At 34.2% G+C, this 24373-nt stretch overlaps 1 protein-coding gene across 1 annotated transcript; it reads right to left on the bottom strand.

Annotated features, from left to right (window-relative positions):
- Positions 1-9250: 9250 nt before the first annotated feature.
- On the bottom strand, positions 9251-13252 carry LOC131037852 (probable disease resistance protein At4g27220). The gene is made up of 2 exons (XM_057970084.2): positions 12481-13252; positions 9251-12228 (listed from the first exon to the last, which is right to left on the bottom strand). Exon 2 carries the CDS (start codon positions 12219-12221, stop codon positions 9318-9320), a length of 2904 nt encoding a protein of 967 aa, XP_057826067.2. The 5' UTR covers positions 12222-12228; positions 12481-13252; the 3' UTR covers positions 9251-9317.
- Positions 13253-24373: the final 11121 nt, after the last annotated feature.

The following is a 24373-nucleotide window of genomic DNA, read 5'->3' on the forward strand; positions in this document are numbered from 1 at the left end:
TTCCAAAATGGGGTTTGACCTGAAGGAAAACCCCCAATCCCAACAACATTTTCCTCTCTTTTCTATATGTAGGTTGTAGGTGTGCGGCTGTAATTGCAGGTTTAGGCTTCATTTTCAAAGACAGAAAAACCATTTTTGGTGCACAGATTTTTCAGAGGACCGTGCATAACTTACGCATGGTCCCTGCAACTTTTTCTTAGATTTTCAGGGAAGCTTTGTATCGACATTCTACTGTTGATTCTAGGTGCACAGCTTCATCTTGCATCTCTATCTCAAGATATAATTGTTTCTTTGTCATTTCTGCTCTTAGTCTCAATTTGCTTAATTCAACTAGTCTATTACAAAAGAGGGTCAATTTACTTTCCTAATACTTTCTAAATTTACTACAATTCACTTAGTATTCAATCTCTTACCATTGGGGATTGGATCTATTGAATTCAACCCCTCTTTTGAATGTAATATGTGAAAAATTAAAGGGAATACTTTGTGAAACTTTCACTCCTCTTTTGAGGGGAGTAAAGCTTTCCACTTGATCTCCCCTCATCATTTTTCACCATATTACAGGTGGAAACACCAAAACGGGGGTTTGACTTAGGGAGACTCCAAAACACAACTCTAACATTTTCCTCTCTCGTATGTGTGTAGTAATATCATCGTGAGGAGGACATCAAGTTGTGAGAGGATTCAAAGCGTGGGCTCATTGTAACGTTTCCTTTAGTTTCCTTGCACTCTCCTATTTTGATTCGTAATCTATATTTATTAATAGATTGATACGCTTTTGTTGTTTTAGCATTTTCTATTCGTACATCCTAGACTCTCTCTCAGTATTCTACACTCTTTCCATAAAGGATGACAGTGCATCGCGCTAGTGTCCTAGCTCTGCATGCTTGTCCCAAGGACAGAGGCTCTACAGAACTGTCCAGAGACATCTCTCGGGTGTCCGACACTTATTGCATAATTTTGTTATCCCCTAGCTCATCTTAGCACTACTTCAAGGAGGTAATGGAGGGTTAGTTTGTCCTTGAGGATTCATCATCCTTGAGATGACAAATTTCCAAAAAACTGGTCTTCATTCCACAATTTTCTGTTCATTTTTACCGAGGGGGCATATTTATACCCTAAGTGTCACTGGGGCATATCGGGGCAGTTTTCTTTTCATTTTCTTTGAAACAACGTCCACCCAACATTGTGTCAAAGAGGGGAAAATGTAGATACCTAAAAATGTCTCATTAATTCTACACTAATTATTCATCTATTTAATTAAGTAATTCTTTAATTATTTGATTAAACTAACTATTTCTTCTAATCATCACCCTTCAACACTTCTAATTATTCTATTTCTATTCTCAAATCATTTTAATCAGTTAACCATATCTCAATTATTAATTAAATATCAATTATTTAATTAATTATAATTTATTCCTTAATTGAATAATCTTTATTATTTAATTAATTCAATTTCCTATGTTTAAATAATTTCATTTAAATTATTTTAATTAATTAATTAAATTCCTCCAATTCCCCAAACTATAATTCCAATTAATTCCAACTAATTTCATTTCATATTTCCCCAAATTCAATTTTCACTTAATTTCATCTAATTTCCTTTCTTCCAAATTCACATTTCACTAAATCTTAATTTTAGTTAATTTCATGTGCATTTCAGCATTCAAATGACCAAATTCAAATCCAAATTGAAAATGAAAATCAAATTCAATTTCAAATTCCTACAACACATTCTAAATCAGAATTGATTGATCAAATCAATTGTCTAATCAGTTAACTCAGTTAACTCATCAATCATCTTTTTTAACTCAAAATCGGCTTTTTTTGACTAGTCCATCAATTCAGTCATCTCCCTAGTCTATTCAGTTCACTGATCAATTAAATGAGTTTACTAGTCAATCTATTGAGTTCACTCTCCAATCAATCTTGTTAATAGATCAATCTATTGAGTTAACAAATCAATCATGACTAGTTCACTGATCAATCAATTTTAGTTATCTATCAATCAACACTTGAGTTCTATTTCTCACCTCCTTTGTGTTGAAAATCTATAAATTCAACCTTTTTTCATCAATCCAATCTAGCTTTTTAGAATCACAGAATTAGAGTCTTCAAAATATTTGTATGCAAGAAATTGGTGCAATACCTAAGAGCCACCAACCACTCAAATTGGAGAAGCACAATGGAAGTGAAGATGCAGAATGAGGGAGTTTTTATTTGAATTCATTTCTCATTTCTTGTATTGATTTTCATTGATTATGTTTGATGTTTGTTAATTAGTTAAGAATTGGTTATACGTTCTTAATTGCTAATTAGCTTAATAACATATGACATTCAGGCGTAGAAACACTACTTATAGCTATTTTGGCTTTTGGGTAGTAACAATGCACGTTATGCGATGCATTATGCACACAAGGGTAAAAAAGTGTTGACTTCAAAGTGTCTCTAAAAACCTACTTAAAGATGTCCCAATAACCATGCACTACAACCACCACAAAAATGGTTAATATGTATGTACAAATGCTCCATTTGTTGCGTGCTATGGGTGCCATTAAAGTTGCACTAATCCTCCAATTAAAGTCCAAAATTTCTAATTACAAGAGATAAAATAGACGGTTATTAGTGCATGTGAAATTTATAATGAGCTTTTAATTATATTTTTTTTGGTTTCTTGTAATTTCAAGGAAAGGCATTAAGGAAATAAGAAGAGTGGGTGTTGAAGTTTGAAATTATTTAAACATTGAACAAAACTCAAACAAGGGAGCTAAGAACGGTGGCACCAAAGTGATGACTGGTGTGTAGGAAGAAGGTAAGAGACGAAAATAAAGAAGATGAAAATTTGAAACTAGAGAAAGTGTATGAGATGCAGAGGTTAGAAATTAACATAGTCGCTTAAGAAAGAAATTTAAATCTAGAAATAAAGGTGTAGTTTGATATTTGGTTGGAGAACTTATAGAGAATAGGGGTATTAGTTGGTTGTGAGGCTTTTCATTTATTTGTTTCCTAAATTCGAATTTGTGCATTTGAATGTTGACATGATAGTTTTGGGATTTATTTATGTTTTGTTCTAAGAAGGTGAATAAAGCATGTGTGTTGTAAATTTGATTGCAATGAAATGAAATTTGAAAGTAGCCATTGTTTTCTTCTATGAGATTTTTGTTTTAATTGTTGCAACTAGAGATAGTTTGATAGAGCCCTCTTGGTTCAACTTGCATCATCAATAAGAAGAAAGATTATATCTATTAGTAAACATTTTTACTCCATCCATTTTGATTTTGATTTATCATAGCTACCAAATTTGAGAAAATTGAAGAATAGCATATGAAATAATTTTTTAAGAAATGTGCATATATGGATCCAGCTAAGCAAGTGCATCAGCTATAAATGTGATTTTTATCCACCTAGGCAAGTGCTTCATCTATAAATGTGATTTCTATCCTAATAAGTTTCCATAGACTTCTTTTGTGCTCAAAATCGTCATTTATATAGAGCTCTTGTTTTCTCAAATCTCTCAAAGTGTTAGAGGACAAATGAGCCCCCCAAAACCCCAATTACATGTGTGTGTGTGTGCATGTACATGTGATCTAACTCTTATATATGTAAGTGATCCATGTGAAGTGATAGGTATACTTTAAATCCTTGAACAAAAGGTATCACCTCTTGCCTTTGATTATGGTAAATATTTTAACCAAGCATATATGAAGAATGCACTTGAGTCATGCAAATGATATATTTTACAAGTATTAGATGGACATAAGAGGAACATGTTGTTGAACATATTTTTCCATTGATGTCAAAGGAGTGTTGTCTTTGATGTCAAAGGAGTGTTAGATGTGTTGGTCAATTCTATCATTAATGCAATGGCAACCAAAAAATTGAAGAATACATAATATTGTCATGTCATATTAGAGAATTTTGATTTGTGGAAGTATTGTGGCTAGCTATGGAAATGGAATCAATTTAGGAATGTATGTAGTATCATATTGCATCTATTTATGTTGGTGGAAGTGATTGGAAGCATGATCTGAAATGTATGAGGTAAGTTACCCATACAATGAGCTTGTTCTGGTAATTTGTTTTGATCTACATTTCTTTATGATTGTGAGTTATGTCTTATAATTTGAAAGGGGATTATGTCTACACATGTTTCATGATATTCCAATGTTTTTGGAATTGATGTTTATTAGACAAAATGTTTTAAGTGACAAAGGGGTCACTTTTAAAAGATGTTGGTTAATTAACCAAGTTGATGTTCAGGTTCAATGCGATTGAGGCTTGAAGTGTGTGCTCATCGAAGGCAGTAGTGGATGACCATTGGGACTAGATAGGGCTACATTGGGATCCACATAGTGTGTTATTTCTTCTTGAGTAGCATGTGGGGTTTTGGACCTGGCCCATTATACATTTGGACACATTTGGTTAAGGAGATTTTGTGTAGCCAACTTGCAGATATTATTTTTTATGTTTTGGGATAACACATAAATTTAATTGTAAATGTAATGCATATATATAATGATCTAGGATCTTTCTTAGGGTGTTATAGTTGCTAGAATGCTATGTAATTAGGGATTTAATGTGAATATTAAAATGATTGATGTACAGTTGGATGTAATGTTGTAATGTGAGTTGCATTTCAATCATCGTGTGTCATCATCAAAAGATCATATGTAGTGTGGGAGAGTGTGTGAAGCTTGATCACATCAAGCACAAGCTATGTTATCAGTCTTGAAAGTCAACAAATTATATCTTTGTAATTCGGTAAGATTGATGTCCTACCTATTGAGTTGGTGCTAAGATCTATATATTGGGTTGGTGTCTCTAATAGGTTGGTGCCTGCAAACAAAATTGAGGATTGGTGTCTCTAATTGGTCGGTGTTTGCAAACACAATTAGGGATTGGTGCCTTTAGTAGGTTTCTTCCTACTTTATATTGTAAGAGATTCATTATTTCTTTATGAGGTTGGATTTTCACAATAGATCCCAACAACTATTCTCACCATGTTTTTCCCATCTTGGGTTTCTACATATATCTGGTGTTCTTTGTGTGGATGTATGTTTTTATGTGTTCTTTAATTGCTACATCATTAACAAGATTTGTATGAGCTACAGTGTTGTTTAATGGATAATGCTTGGAGAAATATTTATGGAAATTAATATTTAAATAAGTTAAAATTGGGATATATTGATTTAGCTCTCGCTTAGTATATTATGTTCCCTTCAATTGGTATTGGAGGTAATTTCCTTAGAAGAAGCTTAACAAATTGAGGTAGATCTAAGATGGAACACTCAATTGCTCAAGAAGGTTTATCTTCAAACTATGCTCCACTCTTTGATGAATCTAACTATGCACTTTAGAGTGCAAGGATGAAATCTTATTTGATGGCTCTAGGATTTGAGGTTTGGCAATCAGTTGTGGATGGATATGAAATTCTTGATAGTCCCCCAAGATTTCAAGATGGAAAGAAGGTTTGTGAGAATAATGCCCAAGCAAGGAATGTTATTATATGTGGTCTAACTAAATTTGAGTTAGTGAAATTCATGCACAACAAGGCAATGATGTGTGGGTCAAATTGCATACTATGTATGAAGGAGATGATAAATTTAAGAAAGCAAAGATTCACGCTTGCAAAGCTCAATTTGAAAGTCTAAAGATGGAGGATGATCTCGAACATTGTTGTAATTTCTACTCTAGGTTGACGAGATAGTTAGTTCTATTAGAGGACTTGGTGAGAATTGAAGGAAATGGTAATTGTGAAGAAGATAAGTTTATATCTCTACCACCAATATTTTATCCCAAGGTGGCTGCAATTGAAGAAGCTAAAGTTTTAAATAAGTTGACTATGTGTGTAAGTGACATCCAGGTCCTTGACTACTTATAAGATGAGATTTGATAGTAACAAATCCTCAATAAAGGAGGTTATTTTCAAGGTGTCTAAGAAGTCAAAAGATTTAGATTCTTATGATGAGTCAAATCTAGAGGAGGCAAACTTTGTGAAAAGATTGCAGAGGTTCCTATAAGTAGAACCTAGGTAAGTTGCCTTTTAAATGTTTTAATTGTGGTGAGATAGGACATATTATGGCTAAGTGTCCATATAAAGATTCTAACAATGAAGGTCAAAATAATGAGAAGAATTATTTCAATAAGAAGAAAAAATTTCACAAGAATTAGAAAAGTTTCTTTGTAAATGAGGATAGTTGTTCATCTAATGAAGAAGAAGGTCAAGGAACTACCATGAGTGATGGTGAAAAGCCTCTATTCATGGTGATGAAGACTCTTGTTGGTAACACCAAAATGAAGTCCGAAGATGATGATGACGATGATGTTGATCTTGTTGAGGAATTTCTCTACATTGGCAAAGAGATTAAATGGTTGGAAAAGAGGATCACTACAGAAGTAAAGGCTAAAGACAAATTTGCTTAGAATATTGAGAAGATGGAAAAGTCAGTCATTAATTTGAAAGTTCAAATAGAAGAATCAAAGAGGATTGAAGAATTTTTGACTGAGTGGTTGTTAAATGGAGATAAGAACAAAGAAAAACTAGAGGTAGAAATTGTTGTACTGAGAAAAAATCTTGAAAAAGAAAATAGTCAATTGAAGTTGAAGTTTGAAAAGAGCACTAATATGTTGGATTAGATAATCGGAAGTGAGAGGTCACCACACATCCAAATTGACATTGTTTTCAAAGAAAAGCATAAGAGAAAGATGGTTGAACAGTCTATGAAGACAATTGCAAAGAATCTACAAGAAAAATGTTCCTGAAGTTCAAAGTTTTAACAAGTTGTGATAACTAAAGAGAGTTCAAGAAAGATGGACGATGGTTTCACTCAAGTAAAAAGACAAAATAGGAGATTTAGAAGACAAGGATTAATACCAAGTTCAATCATTCCTTTTTTTGTTATTGTTTTAATTGCAATCACTTTGATCATAAGGCTATGGATTATAGGAAAGGTCCAGTACGAAGAAATAATTTTGTTAGTAGAAACATATTTGCACCATTCTTTGATTTCAATATTATTTGTCATAAGTGCAACAACTTTGGACGCATAGAAAATTAAAGGAAGAAATTCAATAAATTAGAACAATGATTTCAAGAAGGTATGGGAAAAGAAATTGAAGAATAGAAGACAAAGAAGTCCTGAGTGGCTTAGACCACACTTCATGAACAAAAGGAGAGGAATTTATGGATCATAAACAATAGATGTTCAAGTCACATGACCAAAGATAAGAGCAAGTTCATGAATTTCGAGAAGTTTGATGGAGGAGATATTACTCTTAGTAACAATTTTATTGCCAAGATTGTTGGTAAAGGTACCTTAAGTCTTGATGGTAATAAGACAAGAACTTATAATGTCTTGTATGTAGAACATAATCTTCTAAGTGTAAATCAGATGTGTTACATGATTACAATCTTTCATTCAATGCAAATAAAGAAATTATTTGAATTATTTCTTGTCTTCTTGTCTCTTGTTTACTTAATTTTGAAATGTGTTTGAAAATGAATTTTAACATTGCTTGTTTATTTCTTCTTTGCAAATAAGAGAAAATGTATTATTATCCTTGTATTCTTACTTTTAAAAAGATTAAAAAAAAAATCATTAATTTCATAATTAAATTTAACTTTCTAGACATTTTTATGAATATTGTTTGTAATGCTACTTAGATAATATTGTTAAAAAAAGTTGGTAAAAATAATCACATCTCAAAAGTTCAAACATAAGAACTCTATATAGTGAGAGCAAGAGCAAAGCAAGGAGAAAGTGGGCCTTAATCATCTAATTTGTTCCATACATCAACAAGGTCTCATATATCCACATGAGAGTCACTAACCATCATTAACATCCTTAACATTATTAACATTATCATGCTAAAAAAAATTCTTTCATTTAAATTAAATTAACTTTAGTTTTAAATTTAAAAATTATTTATTCAATTACTATTAAATAAATTAGTTAAATTATTTGATTAAAAAGTTAAAAGAGGAAGGCAAATTCATTTAGATTTATTCATATATTTGAAAGCTAAAAAAACTACCAAATTCACTAAGTCTCTACCACATTCAAAAGAAAATAATATAAACAAATTAATTATAACAAGCAAAATAGTCAAATAAAATGATCAAGTTAAACATTCAAACAAGAACTCAGTAAATGAACAACAAGTTTACAAAATAAGTAGAAATTAATTAAGTTTATTTAATTAAGAAATATTTAATAATATTAATTAACATTTAAATTTGACAATTGATTCTATATATCAAGTATATATTTTGTAATAATTATCTATTAAAAAAAAATAGCATACATTAGATATATATTTAACTATAATTCTATATGATTTTATACAATCTATACAAAATCTTTCATATAATACAATACGATCTTCTCAAAATTTTGATTATATATTAAAAAATAACTCTCAATACAATTATACAAACAATCAAATTTAGATCCTTGACCCAAAAAAAATGCATTACCTTTTCAAACTCTTCTTGAGCTTCCTCTTTTTAATAAAATGTTGAATCTCTAATTTTCCTTTTCATAATATTTTCTTTGTTCCATATTTGAAAATTCATTGAATTCTTTGAAAAATAGAATGAATATGTAAACAAAATTTTCTCTATGTACTACAATGCTTATTATAAACCACTTAGAACCAGCTTTGAAGTTAACAGTAAATCACCTGCTAGAAAGCTGAAAATGTCCACAAAATTGGTTCATGATCTATAATATAATTCCACAACTTGGGAAAGCAAAATTTGATGTATGAATAGAATTTTCTACCATATTGTTGCTCACTTCTTGCAAGTTTCCTCAATGCCCTTACAAGATCGGTGCAGGGAATCAAATTCAGCTGCATTTCACATGAGAAACCATCTGGATCTATCAAGATAATATTTGTTTTTTCTAATTACAGAGATGAAATGTAAAAGCACATCAATAGAAAATCTGGAGGAAAAAACAAACAGTAAGAATGGTTCACATAATGAAGCTAATGGATTTGAAGAAAGTTAAAAAGAAAATAAAATCATATCGAAGATGTAGGGAACTCAGCACAGAAGGCTATATTTGTATAAGTTAGAAAAAAAAAATGAATTGGTAAGGAGCATTTTTTTAGGTATCGAATAATATTGTTGTTCAAATCTATGAGTTTACCAGTCCAATGAAAAAACAAAGTCTGATCATAGCTGCCCAATAAAAATTTGAACCTTGGTAACGGTTTCACCAAAAAATATTTTAATCGCTGTATTACATGAATCACCCGACATAAGCTAGAATTTTTACTACAGCTGTGGTCTGTCCAAATAACATTTATCAATCAAATATGACATAAGAAGTCTTGTATAAAAAGTGAAAGAGCTCGTTGGACCAAAACTCTCCAAAGAGCCAATGTTCTCTCTTCAGAAGAATTGTTTCCATGCGTTTCACCGATGCTATGGTGTCTGCTGCAGATAATGTGAGAATTTGCACTTTTGAGCTTCTTAAGAGATGGTTTTCTTCGATTCTTTTGAGAACCGCTGAGCAACCATATACTCTTATTTTATCGAGGCTCTTCAAATTCCAATAATTCTCTGGCAACATTTGCAATGCCTCACACAACACTAATGAGAATACTTTAAGTGAAGGCATGGCTTCTTCCTCTAATCTTGGCAACTCCTCTAGCTTGTCCAGGCAAACGAGTGAAAATGTCTCTAGCATGGGAAATGCTCCGTTCTCACCAAATTCCTTGGGCAAATTCTCTATGTTGGTGCAGCGAACAATATCTAGCTGCTTAAGCCTTACAAGTTTGTGCAAGTCCGGTAATTGTTTCAACATGTAACACTTCATGAATTTGATATAGATGAGATGTTGAAATCCAGAAAAGGTATGTTCCGTTTTGAGTAATTGAGGGCATGTTAACCATAGTTTCCTCAATCTTGACATGGCAATTATGTCATGAGGTAGACTTTCCATCTTTGTGAGATCCAAATGTAGAGATTCCATCTGCATCATGCTTCCCAGTGTTCTTTCTTGAATTGTTTCCCCATTATTACTTAGCTGCAACCATTTGACTTGTTTTAGAGCACTTAAATCATTGATTGAAAATGAATCTCTTCTTCTCTTACTCTGCTCACTCTTTACCCATACATTTGGAGAACTTCTGAGTTTCAATAGCTCCATAGACTTAAGTTGTGAGATTCCATAGGGCAAGGAGTGCAATTTTTTACAAAAACTAATATCCAATACTCTTAGGGAGCTCATCTTATGGATGTTGGATGGTAGTTCCCTTATATAAGATCTATAAAGATGTAGCATTTGAAGGTTGTTAAGTGTGGTGATAGAATTGGGTAATCTTGTGATTGGTACAGAAGATAAATTTAGGGAAACCAAATGTTTCAAACATCCTATGTTTTCTGGTAAGGCCATAATGCATGTATTTGACAGATCCAGAACCCTTAGAAAGGTCATACTCCCAACCACTTGTTTTGGGATTTCTTTCAAATCAGGATTTCCACAAAGTAGCAGCGAGCGGATATGTGGGCCTCTGAAGGTATTGGGAACACACCTCAGCTTGTTGTCTGTCAATGAAATTCTAACACAGTCCGAACACTCATTGGCTGGGAACTCTTCTAAACCTCTGCCTGAATGAAAGAAACAATTCTCTTCCATCTGAGCAATCTGTCTTGCTAAAGTATAGAGGACATCATGCACTCTGAAACTTAGCACCTGCCCATTTACATCTCTCTGGATAGGCTCAATTAGACAACGATTGGCTAACAGATCAACATTAGCCTGTCCATGTTGGAATGGATCATGCTTGTCAAGTAAACCTTCTCCAAACCAGATGCTACTCACAGTTGCAGTAATGAGGACTTTGTCTTCCACAAAGGCAGCGAGGTAGAGAAAACATAATTGTAAGGAAAAACCATGTCTGGCTAGTGCATCATAGCTCACTCGGAGCCTACTGTAAAGTGAATCTGCAAGCTCCCTGTTGCTGAAGGACTCTGCATTCCTTAGCTTCTTTAGTGTAATTTCCCATCCCTCTGAACCGGTTATTCCTGCCATGGCCTTGCCTGTTACTTTGAGGGCCAGGGGAAGTCCCCCACACTCCCTGCAAATGCCCCTGGCCGTTTCTTCCTTAATGGTTGTGGGTAGTTTTCCATTGTTGTATGGAAAAGCCTGGGAAAGAAACAACTGCCAACTGTCATACTCAATCAACTGCTGCATTTGGACGGTTGATGAATTTCCAATGCCCATTTGCAAAAGCGTGCTGCTATTTCTGGAACTCACTATAATTGCACTTGAAGTTGACTCACAATTGGAGTTGCAGACACGAGGCAGAGTCACACCCAAACCCTCCAACAACTCTGCACCTCTTTCCCAAACATCATCTATAAATAAGGCAAATTTGTGTTGGCCCATCTTCCTATTTAACCAAATTTTAATATCATCTTCAGCTAGCATTTGGTTAAAAACATCATTTGTTTTGAAGGCTATTTGGCTACCAAGATAATTTCTAAGGTCTTTTAATGATGGACTCTGTGAAATGGTAAGCCAAAGCAATAAGCCATTAGGAAATAGATTTTGTACCTGATGGCTGTTGAAGAGTAATTTCAGAAGGAGGGTTTTACCTGCCCCACCCATGCCGACCAGACCTATATGGGATGAACTATGCAGCAACTCCTCAAGTTTTGCCAAGGCTCTGTCCAGTCCCACAATAAGTGGCTCCTCTATATACTTTATCCCTTCCCTCAGAGGTGCCACTGCGCTGCTTGAGGCTGCAATATTGCTGTTGGAAAGATGAAGATGCCTTAGTGATTGCAGAAGCTGAAGTGTGATGCCAATTGATGCTGCATTCTCTCGATGTTCTTTGATGCTTGAAATTGTGTGTGTGATCCTTCTACTCATTTTATAACGAGAAAACACATCATACGTTGGTATTCTAAGCGTGCATTGTTGAACCATTTCGAATGCTTGCTGGAGAAGCATGTCTAAAGTTCTAAGCCAGTTATTTACAGCCAGCGGAATAAGCTCTTGAGAAGAGTTTAACTGACCAGAGGTGAAAGCCAGGCGATAGCTCTGCAAGGCCAAGTTGATCTCTTGAAGACTCAAAACCAATCTCCTGAGGGACTCCAACTCCTTCTTGCACCGGATGGCAGTGCTTAAACGGTTTAGAATGTCCTTAATTAAGATGTCAATCCCCATGCTAACGAATCCTGAGACAACCATGCTAGACATTTTTTCCCTGAAAAGAAGAAGAGCAATATACCCACGATTCTTAGAGGAGGGAGAAGCGAAGAACTTTAAACAGGGACATCTAAAGTTAGAAATAGCAAATAACATATATTTTGTGTCTATTTAACTGTCTATCATTTTGAGGGTGGAACGCGATCTGATTTTTTCAAATGTAAATAAAAGACTCATACAATTTAATCCAGAAATAACATTGATGTACTTTGAGTCGAACAAAAATAAATAGTGTATATGAAAATGTTACCTTGTTTTTTCTGCCAATGTTCAAACTAGAAAACAGAGATATTGAGGAAGAATTCAAGATTGACGATTGATATGGTGGACAAAGATCATTATAAAACCAGAAAACAGAGATATTGAGGAAGAATTGAAGACTGACAATTGATATAGTGGACAAAGATCATTACAAAACCCTAAAACAAAGATATTGAGGAAAAATTCAAGATTAACAATGATATGGTGGACAAAGATTATTGCAAAACGAAAAAATAGAGATATTGAGGAAGAATTCAGGACTGAGAATTGAAATGGTGGACAAAGATTATTACAAACCGAAAAAATAGAGATACTGAGGAAGAATTCAGGATTGAGAATTGAAATGGTGGACAAAGATCATTACAAACAGAAGGTTTATTTCCCATTGGTCTCCGTATCTTCAAGTATTGCCTAGCAGCAACAAGATTTATGGAGTGTGAATGCAACACAAAGTTGTAGACATATTGTGTCGCGAGCAGTTGACACAACCCAAATTCCCAAATTTCTGTAGAAATTTTGTAAATTCAGATTTGACGTAGGGTTTGAAGTTCTCACACCCAAGTGCAAATTCTTGGCATTCATGTGGTCGAGTGGGTCAAGGATAGAAATTGAATCATCTTTCAGATCAAAAAGTCGACGAATTTAAGGAAAATATCCTACTGGGTCAAGGGTCTTCTGTAATTTTCATACATCACTTGGCTTGAGAGGAAAGTGTTGCGAAATCCGATTAGAAATGGACATGATATAATGTCTGTTACCTTAACAAATTGTGTTCAACTCGTAGCTGTACTAATGCATAAATTCCACGAGCCTTTGATCTTTTTTAGATGGGTAAATTGATCTGTACTGTCTGTCTATTCTTCTATGCGTATATTTGTTCGTGTTTATTTTTAACTGAAAGTTAAAAAAATGTTGTTTTTTAATTAATTAATAAAGTCAAATGTGCAATCTGATGGTTGCAAACTTTTATCGTATTTATTAATTAATTAAAAATATAATGTTACTTTTTTCTTTTCAGTCAATAATTACAATCAGATGTGCATTCTAATGTCTAAATAGACGTCATCAATTTGACCCACTAACGTGAATCAAAATAATAGTCATAAAAAAGACCAATTTTTGTCTCTTAGCAATAGACAATCACTCAAATTGTGGTTTGTCTCATTTGTTGTTTAGGTCCTCTCCCTTAACAAAGAGTACACATGTCAAAGTCAACATTTCAAAATTATGAACAAAAAATTCCAAATATTATTATTTTTTAACAAATTAAAACATTTAAGTACTAAAAAATGCAGGTGCAAACTAGCTTGCAAATGAGCACGAAAACCATAGACGGTGTAGGCAAGGGAGACAACGTAGAGGACAATAATGTCAAATTCTTTGGATATAGGCCAAACATTGACGTTATCTGAAGTTGGGTGACCAACTGCTAGTATGTTTTTGGTCTCCATGTTACATTTGTGTTTAATGGATACCTCCTTTTTTCATTTCAATCCAGTAGATATTTTTTAGGGAGGTCCCTTGTTCCTTACTGTGTGTGTGAAATTTAAAATCTGTATCTGAAACACAAACATTCAATAAGTCATTGCAAGCATGATTAGTTGATCAAAATCAATAAATGTAAAACCATAACAAATCGACCTATTGCCTCCTAAAAGATGCGAGTATAGACTTGCTCTCAAATTTATCTAAGCAATATCAGTGACTAGACTACACCAAGATGGAGGATTTAATCTATATGAATGCAGGATTAAGAAAATTAAGCTAGATGGATGCAAGATTAAGCTAACGTGATTAAGCAAATATGCAGTAAACTAAGATGCAATATTCTCAATGACTAGAGCAAAACCAGCATGATAACAATAAGATCTCTAGAATAATCTGATTGAGAGATGAGAGCCTAAATTTATAGAAAATCCAGAGAGAAAACAACAATTGAGATTAATTGTCGATGAGTGGTCAAGATTCTCCGAGAGGAAGCACAATCCAGGTGATTTAATGTGATTGGTTGCTTTCTTCAGTTTTGAAAGAAATAAGATTGAGCTAAAATTGAGATAAAATCAGAAAAAAATATTTATTCCATATTTTTATTCAATTTTGATATTTAATTGATTTAATTGCTTTTTTGAGATTTTTCAATTTATTAGATTTTCAAGTTGATTTCTTTTTTTAAAATAATTCCTTTTTTGATGATTAATTCCTTTTTTCTCAAATTAATTCTTTTTTATAATTAATTCCTTTTTTTCAAATTAATTATTTTTTGATGATTTAATGGCAAATTGATTTATTAATTAAATATGGTAGGATATTTAATTAAATAAATAGGATAATTGATTAAAGAGATTTTGATGATATATTTAATTGAAGTGATTAATTTGCCATGTAACATTGATGATTTAGGAATTAATTATTTAGGTGCTCAAGATTGATTTAATTGCCTTTGGTTAGGACCTTGGTGATGTAGTCAAGATTAGGGGCCCATGATTTAGATGATCATTTTTAGGGTATTACACTTACTAGGACCTATCTACATTCATCTAAATGGACTACTTGCTTTGATGCTACCAAGGTGAATATGACTATGAGTTGGGTTCGTCTTCTAGAGCTTCTAATTGTATTTTGGGATGAAGAAATCATTTGAGGCATATCTAATGCTATTGTTCAATGGGTTGCCATTAACAAGATATAACTAAATCTTGTAAAAAAATTATTTTTGTCAGGTTTTGTGTGTGTTTTGAAATCAATAAATCTTTGTCAAGTAGCATCAAGCTACACTCCAATTTAGGTGATAGGGAATAATAAATTCTTTATGGGTCCTCTTAGTTGTTCAAAGGTCACCCCAGGTCTTGGCGTGAGGTCACTTCTGATGTAGGTTGTCATCAACCTTGTTTTAATAGGATGGTGTCAAATATCTGTGTGTGTGATCACATTGGTAAGGTTCTTGATTATTTATAAATCCACAATGATAGCAGCAATATTTCCTCATGCAAAGCTAAAAGAAAATTTTGTGATGTGCTTAGAGATCCTTCGAATAAGTTCACTTTAAAGATTCATTTGAAGTTCCCAAATAATGGAAAGAATTTTCACTCTTGTCTTGCCCCTCTTTTGAGGCCTTGGATAAACTTTGCTTTCAAACCTCCTTGACTCTTCTAGTTAGCTTTCTTATGGTTGTTTGCAAACATGTTCTTTTATTGGTTATTGTGTTGTTTGTTGGTCTCTATCTCACTCTTTGTGAGATATTTTTTGTCTGCCTTTTTGGCTAGTTCGCTTTTAATGATTTCTTGTTTTGTCTTTGTATCAACATAAAATGGTTAGTAGTAGTCAATATATAAACAAACCAAAACCATTTCAAGCATGATATCAAGAAAGTATGAAAAATCATAAATGAGAAACATGACCATAAAGGAAGACTTCACTCATGATACTCCCTACGCCATTTCGGTCTTCCTTGTCCTCCTCGTCTACACGAACCCCATTGCTTCGAGGTTGTCAAATGAAGAGTGGTATATTGAGTAGGGTTAAGTGTGGAATGCTCTCAACTAGCATAACAACATGGATGATGGATGTAGATATGATATATCAAAATGGGCATTATGATTGTGTTATGATGAAAACTGGATGCAACTAAAAGAGCAGCATAATGATATGATAAAAAGTAGATCATTGATTGATGGATAAGGGCTCAATTTATAGAGTTGGAGGCTTGAAAACCGATAGTCGAGATTGAAGATTGATCAAGGGCTTAGATTGAAAGGGAATGTGGTCCAGAGATTACTTTAGTGGCGAATATTTGCCAATGGCAAATTTTTCACGTCGGCCATGTCGGAAATGGCGAATATTTTGTACCGACTAGGGGTGGCCATGTCTCCAGAACATTATCAATTTCCGTCAAAGTCAGGGCTCGATCGCCATATGTTTTATGCAATTAAATGTTTATATGCGACGATTTCGCCAATACAATATATGGTGGACACACGGCAAATTTAATTGTTTCGCCTACACTCTTTGAGGTTACCTTAATAGATGACCTTAATTCGCCTATAGGCATGTGAAGATTTGTTAGCCAGGGGGACCCAATTCGCCTGACATCTTGCCGATGCGTGTCTCCATTCACCCCAACTTTCGCCAACTATATTGTATTCGCCTATTATTTGGATGACCTATAATCTCTTCAAAAATTACATAAGTCATATTTGGACGACCTATAATCACCTTGAAAATTACATAAGTCATGTTATAGTTACACGGGATTCGCCAAATATTTGTATACCATATAAAATTCCCATGAAATTCGGCATATAAGGATTGGTATAAAATTTTAATACATGCAAAGATCAGATCTATCTTAACACAATCTGGTGGGTTCTAGGCTCTGAATTCTGATCAATAGCAAAGTTTCAGACCAAGGAAAATCATTGTTGTTGACTACAATGGTGACTGCTAGTGACCAAAAGCCTAAAGGTGAGCGATCATATTTTTGAAGTGGTATATTATACATTATAGTCTATTATTGCTTCTTCAATAAATTGATATTTTTTGGCAGCCTTTATTTCGTTGGAGATGTCGAACAGGAAGAGGGGTAGGAAACCTGAATGTGGGGAAGGCCAAGAGAGGCCAACAAAAAGCAGAACATTATCTTCGTACTTTGGCATTGGAAAAGATTGTGGTGAAAATCAGGAAGGTACATCATCACAGGTACAAGTACAAAATTTGCCACCTGCACTGCATTTTGAAGACAGCGGCGAACCTGATATCTCATATCAGGATGATCTTGAAGAAGATTATCTGGTAGATACCCAAGTTAGTCAGAATGATATAATCGACTTGGGTGATAATGCCATTGATGATAATGCACGGAAGGGGAAAAGAAAATCCATATCAAAAAAGGGTGAACCACAATCAAAAAAGGATCGGGAGTGGGATATGTCAGTGAGGAATTTTTAAATTAATTGGGCATCAAAGTATCCATTCATTGAACCAGTGGAGAATCCAATTGAAGGCAAGCCTCCAATAGAATGCAGGTGTAAGATTTGCACTTGGAAACATAACAAGGAAATTAGGTTGCAGCTAAAATTTGACACCATAGAAAAGCATATGGGTAAAGTTTATGAAAAACAAATGATAGATGGGGTTGAAAAATCAGTGATAAGATGGAAAACAAAGGAGGAATGTAAGCATGTGAGGAATGTCGAAGAGTATTATTTTCATGAGAAATTATAGACAAAGTCTGTTGAAGTTAAAGGTTCTATTGAAGTTATTTTTGGAAAAGCAATGCAAATAGAACAAAAAGGAAAAGTTGTTCAGTTAAGCGTTGTTTTTCATATTTTGAGCAAAGGGCGTGCTATGACATATTTTCCATCAATTAGTGGTTTATTACACTTTTTGAAAGTTCCTAACTATCCTAATAGACACTGGTCAGTAAACAGTGGATGGGAATGGGCAAGTTGTCTTGCTGAAGTTGAAAAAGAAGATGTACAGGAAAAAATAAGAGAGTCAAACTTCATTGCATTTTCTTTAGACGAAGTTACGGTAGTAGACAATACTTCATGGGTATGCATGCATGTTTATACTGTAGAGAATCATACCCACCAACCTCATCTACCATCTGTTGCTAAAATGAAGGAGAGTGCAACAGCAGAAAATTTATTTCAACTAGTAAAGAGAAGTTTAATTGAATGTGGAGGTATGGATGACATGACAGTAGCCAAAAAATTGGTTTGTGTTGGAGCAGATGGAGCTTCAGTAATGCAAGGTCACAGGAACGGTCTTTGTACAAAGATTGAAACTTCATTTGCACCGTACATTACTACAATTCAATGCATGGCTCATAGAATGAATCTAGCTTTTGGAATTGTGAGCAAGTTTATTTCGGTTAAAAAAATTGAAATTTCAATCAGAGAGCTCTACTCACACTTCTGTCGAAGTCCCAAGCGATTTATGGAATTTCAACACTTTTCTGATGGATTAACTGATGGGAACAAGCTTCTCAAGGATAATGATACCAGATGGATCTCTTTGGATGGTCCAGCACATCGAGTGTTCTCAAAATATTCATCCTTGATTGGACTATTTCACACAACTCGCGATGAATCAGATCAACCGAAATTTCCTGAACTTCTTGGCAGGTTAAGTAATTTAGAGACACTCTTAACTTTAGTAGCTCTTCTGCCCATGCTAGAGGAAATGAGGAATATTATGAAGGCTGCCCAAAAAAGAGCTCTGTATATTGCAGAATATGCTATGTTGCGTAAGATGACATGCATGACCCTCGACAATCTCTATCAAAATCAACCAACACTATCTGATGAAAAATTTGTTAAGTGGCAGACACTCACAGATTTGAACAATCCTGGTATGTGCCAATGTATGGGGAGTTGAGATACCAATGCACTTCTATGCCACGGTCGACCCCGAGGAACCAAGAAAGCGTCCCAGGAAGAAACTAGCAAGAGTTACAAAGGAAGATTTCGACAAGATTGTTGAGACTATAACTACTTCTGTGAAAAAAATTGCATATGATCTTTCCTCACAAATTAGAAGCAGATTCCCTCCTGAAAACCTACTCGAAGCCATGTCTATTGTGTTTCCTCATTATTGGAGCCTCAACAGTGCATCTGATTTTTGAAGTAAGCTACTATCTTTGATAAAACAATTTTGCATATCCAAAGAATTGAATGGAGTAACTATAAATGGAATATTAGATGAAACTCATCTTCGAGAGCAATCATCTCGTTTTGCATACACTATGAAAGAACAATATGCCAAAATGGAGAACCCCCACGAAGAGGGATCAGTAACAAGGCTTTGGAAATATATAGCTGAGAACACAGCCTTGCGTGATTCAATGCTAGAATATGTGAAGCTTGCTGATTTAAGTCTTACCATGATATTGGGTTCGGTGGAAGATGAGAGAGTTTTCAGTGTTTTGGGGTTCCTAAAATCAAAGCTAAAAAACAAACTAGACAAAAATTTGGAAAATTCCTTGAGGCTTTATACATCTAGGTATGATGTCCACACTTTTCCTTACGATAGGGCACTGCAAATCTGGAGGTCCAAATGTGAAAGAAGAGGTTCGGGCAACACTTCAAACCAATGTGCCAGTGGGACTACTGGACCTACTAGTAGCATTGAGATGTAGTTCGGCGAAGATATGCAGACTTAGACTCAGAGTGAAGAAACTACATACAAGAATCAAGAAAGCACTGAATTTGATGAGGATGAATGGCAACTGTAAGAGATTGGTATTTATTAATCTTATTATTGTATCTCATCATTCATATTACAAAAGCATATTACTTTTTGCAATTAGAATTTAATATTGATTTGTAATTGTATTTTTCAACTTTCTATTTCCAGATTTAAAATAGCATAATAAAAAAAAAACATAATGTGTTTATTGATACAAAGATGTTTATTGTTTATTTATACATGTTTGAGTCTCAAATCTGTGTGATACATTTCAGAACCATATGATACAATTCATTCAATAGTAATACACATGTCGAGAACTTAGATTTTCATTAATTCTTTCAAAATATAGCCATATGATACAATTCATTCAATAGTAATACACCAATCTGTGTGATTCTCCATGCCAATTGAAAAAGTGAATACAAAGTTTCAGAACCCTTTGCAAATGACCCTAAATTCCCTTTTATAGAAATAAGAGAGCAACAACAACTCCTATGTGATTCTCCAATGTCCATGCAAAAGTGAATACAAAGGTTCAAAACCCTTTGCAAAATTGCAAATGACCTTGAATTCCCTTTTATAGAAACAAGGGAGCAACAACAGCTTCAGGTCGAATTGCAAGTTTGCAACATGTGAACACTGAACATCAAAATCACAAACTCAGCACAGATTTATATGGCCATCAAAATTAAATATTAATTCATGCCATGACAAATTAAACATAGATAATAGCAGTTCCTAAAACCTACTAATCAGAAATAGAGAAATGCATAAATGTTAAAGCAATGGAGAATTTCAGAATACAAATTTACTGGCTGAAGTTTTGCACTGTGCATCATAGATTCATAGGCTGGATTAGCAAAATAGCAATAGCGAGTGCATCATAGATTCATAGGCTGGATTAGCAAAATAACAAACATAAAAAACATAAAACCTTGAAATTAAGAATAAAAGAAAAAAATTGTGCAATACATACTATGATTCTTAAGAATTATGTGCCAGTTTTTGTAGGGTGCTCCACTCTTCGTCTGATGGAAGGTCAATATTCTATAAACTATGGAAAGTCAACTCCAACTTTGTCAACATTCCATATTTAGAAGATTTACTTGACATCACTGTTTCATCCAATACTGAATGTAGAGTTGTAAATGGTTGGATAAATTCCAGAAAGCTTTTGGGAGTTGTGTCCTTTGGAAGCAAGTCTAAATCAGACTTCATTTTTATCTCCATGCTTGTCTTGTAAGCTTCTTCTCCGATGAATTTATTTGATTTGTCAATAGGCTTAGGCAAACCAAGTTTAATCAAATTATTTTTCTTTTCTTGCAGCTTCACTATCTTTTTCCACAACTTTCCATAACTTCTGATGTTTCCCTTAGCTTCTGCCATTTTTGAATGATAGATGATGTCTTAACTGTGGCATCAATGTGGCTCTTAATTCCCTTGGATGCCAAATAGCTGTCACTGGAACTGTAGACTACTTTCAAAATCTTTTTTGCCATTTCCTCTTTTGAATAAACATGTATGCTCTTCTCATAGTGCTCTTTGATTTTTATAAAAATTAGTCTCATACTTTCAGTCAATTGAAACCATTCACACTTTTGGCATATGCACATTCCAATGAGACATTGTATGTGATTGAAGGTTTTGTCATTGATGGCAACCTTGCAATCCTATGTCACCAGCAAAGGCATTATACCGGCATCAGCAGATCACACTCTACACCGGCACCGACACAGAAGAAAGGAAGTATACCGACACAGAGGCCGATAGGATTTTGTTATATTATATTTTGTTTATTATTGTAAAAACTTGTAAGCCAACTTGGAAAATTGTAAAATGACTCTTATATATAAAAGAGATCATTGTAGACATTTGAAAAAAAGAGATGAAAGTGATAAGGAAAAATATTAGGCAGACCTATTATGTGAAATATAGGCTAAGGGTTTATGTAAGAAGCAGAGCAGCAACCGATACTGGATCAGGCATTATAGATGCTATTATAAAGCAGTACAAGATATTGGATTTGTATAATCCTCATTGTAAGTCAGTGAGACTTCCCATTGAGCAGTGAGCTCTAGGCAGTTGGCCTTCCTGCATGTGCAGGCCCCTGTTGTAAGTAATATTCTCTTATTGGCCAGTGAGCGAATATTGTGGGTCACAAATCCCACCGAGGTTTTTCCCACACCGGGTTTCCTAGTTAAATCCTTGTGTTATGGTGTGCTTTTCATGTGGATGTTCTTGATTCTATTTATTGCATTATTTCTTGCTTACCGGTACACTGTTATAATATGTTCTGCATGTTTTAAGTTAAGAAATTCTATTCACCAGTTAGATACTGATTCACCCCCCCCTCTCAGTATCTGTGGGATTCCTAACAATTGGTATCAGAGCTTGGTCCTCTATTTTTAGAAGCCTAATAGCTTGAGGAAGATCTTGACACCGGTAAAGATGGAAAATCTGATGAACAACTTGAAGGAGCTCTTTCAGACTATGATGTAGAGAAATTGAAAAATATCAAACTAGAAGATGATTTAAGGGCAGCTTAGGATATCATTCAAGCACTTCAAGAAAATTTTACTGTTGCAAGAAATAAGAGAAGAGAACTTTGTGAAAAATTGCAAAATGAGAATGATGAAAAGGAATCACTTAATGATATGATAAGCAAGCTAAAACAAGAGAACATGACAACAAAGAATGAGATGAAGGATATGACTATGAGATTTTGCAAAGAGATTGAGGATAGGAAAAAGAATGAAGAAGAATTGACCAGAAGACTAAGTGATGCAGCAAATGAGAACACAAGACTTAGCTATGAAAATGACATGTTGAAGATAGATCTGATGCATACTCAGAATGACTCAAATGAACTGATGAGACAAAAAGAAGTCTTAGAAAGAGAACTAGAAACTGCAAATCAACACAAAGAAAAATTCAAGAAAAGCTCAAAGGAACTTGGCACCTTGCTGAAGAATCAAAAACCTAAAGGTGACACTTCTGGAATTGGCTTTGAAGTTGGTGAAAGCTCTGGTACTGCAAATACTCAGGATCACAGCAAACCGGTAAGACAACCTAATGCTTATAAATTCAATGGAAAATGCTTTAACTTTAATAAGTATGGTCATAGAGAAAATGAATGTAGAACTAGAAATTATCAGAATATCAACACACCCACCGGTCAATGTTCTAAATGCAACAAAGTTGGTCACAACTCTGAAAACTGCAGAATGAATGTGAGATGTTATGTTTGTGGAAGATTTGGACATTTATCTAATCAATGCAGAACACAAACCGGCATAGGTTATAGGAAAGCTATTCAGAAGAATAATGTAACTTGCTATGCATGTAACAAGATTGGGCATATTGCTAAATCCTATAGAAGTAAAGGAACATCGGTAGACAATAAAAGTTCTAGCTTGAAAGGTAAAGAAAAAGTTGAAGAGGTTAAGCAAGAATTCTCAAAACAATGGATTAAAAAAGTTGATCTAGATATTGGGAATACTCCTCCACCAGCAGGACAGAGTGATGCTTCACCGGCAGGACAGAGTGATGCTTCACCGGCAAGACAAAGCAGTGCTCCACCGGCAAGATGTTCTTCATCAAATTGAAGAAAGTTTCCTTGAGGGTTTGGCAATCTAATGACACATATGCTATTATTCCCTCGGTTAGAGATAAGAAGTTGGAAATTACTTCTTACCGGCAGACAATGTTAAGTGAACACTTAACCGGCATGCATTTAATGTGGTAGATGGCAAAAAGACACTATAAAATTAAGGTTTTGGCTCCATTTCATTTCACTGAGATTTCAAACCTAAGAAGAGTGCGAAGATTCCGAGCTAAGGCATTTCGAGCAAGAAGCAAGAACACTCCAAGCAATCATCCATCCTAAAGGCAGTAAAAGGTATTTTATCATGGCATCCACCTCTGCAATTGAATATATAGCAAACCCTACTATTGTTGAATTTATAAAAAGACCTAGGCCTGTATTTTAGTTAGTTCCTGAGGTAGCAAAGAAAGATGATACCTTAGGTGCTTTTTCTCAAATTCCTAAGGGAGTTGTCTATGCTGAAGACCCCAGAATGTACATCCACTACAACATTGAGGAACTAGAAGATGAAGAGATTAAAACCATTTTTAAAACTGTGATATGTGATAAATCCGGCAATGTAAAAGATGAACACAAGATCATTGAAACCCTAGGATTTACAGAGATCCTTAGCATTCCTGAATTCCCCAAAGATGTGATTAAGATTGTCTTAAGCAAGGTACATGGTGAATTTTTCTGGTTAGATGCAATCTACAAAATCACTAAGGAAGTTGTGAAAGTTGTCACAGGGTTACCAACCACCAGTAAAAGGCCAGATAAAACCAAGAAGGTATCCAATGACCTAGTTACAAACCTAACTAGTGCAACATTTGACAAGAGGTCCCTAAGAGTTAATGATGTAACAGCCATTAATGTGAGATTTATCAGCATGATATTAGGGTATAAAGCTACTCATGCAAATAGACTCAATTCAGTTTCAAGTTTATGCATTAAGAGTGCTTATGATATGGTCACAGATAATGCAAAGATTGATATATGTGAGTGGTTGAAGGATGAATTAATTGACAACCTTGGAAAGATTAAGAAGGACAAGAAAGGAACTTTCAGGTTTGGAAATCTGTTAGTATGTCTGATGCTACATATAACC

Source organism: Cryptomeria japonica, chromosome 5 (assembly GCF_030272615.1).
Source record: "Cryptomeria japonica chromosome 5, Sugi_1.0, whole genome shotgun sequence".
NCBI classification, from domain to species: domain Eukaryota; kingdom Viridiplantae; phylum Streptophyta; class Pinopsida; order Cupressales; family Cupressaceae; genus Cryptomeria; species Cryptomeria japonica.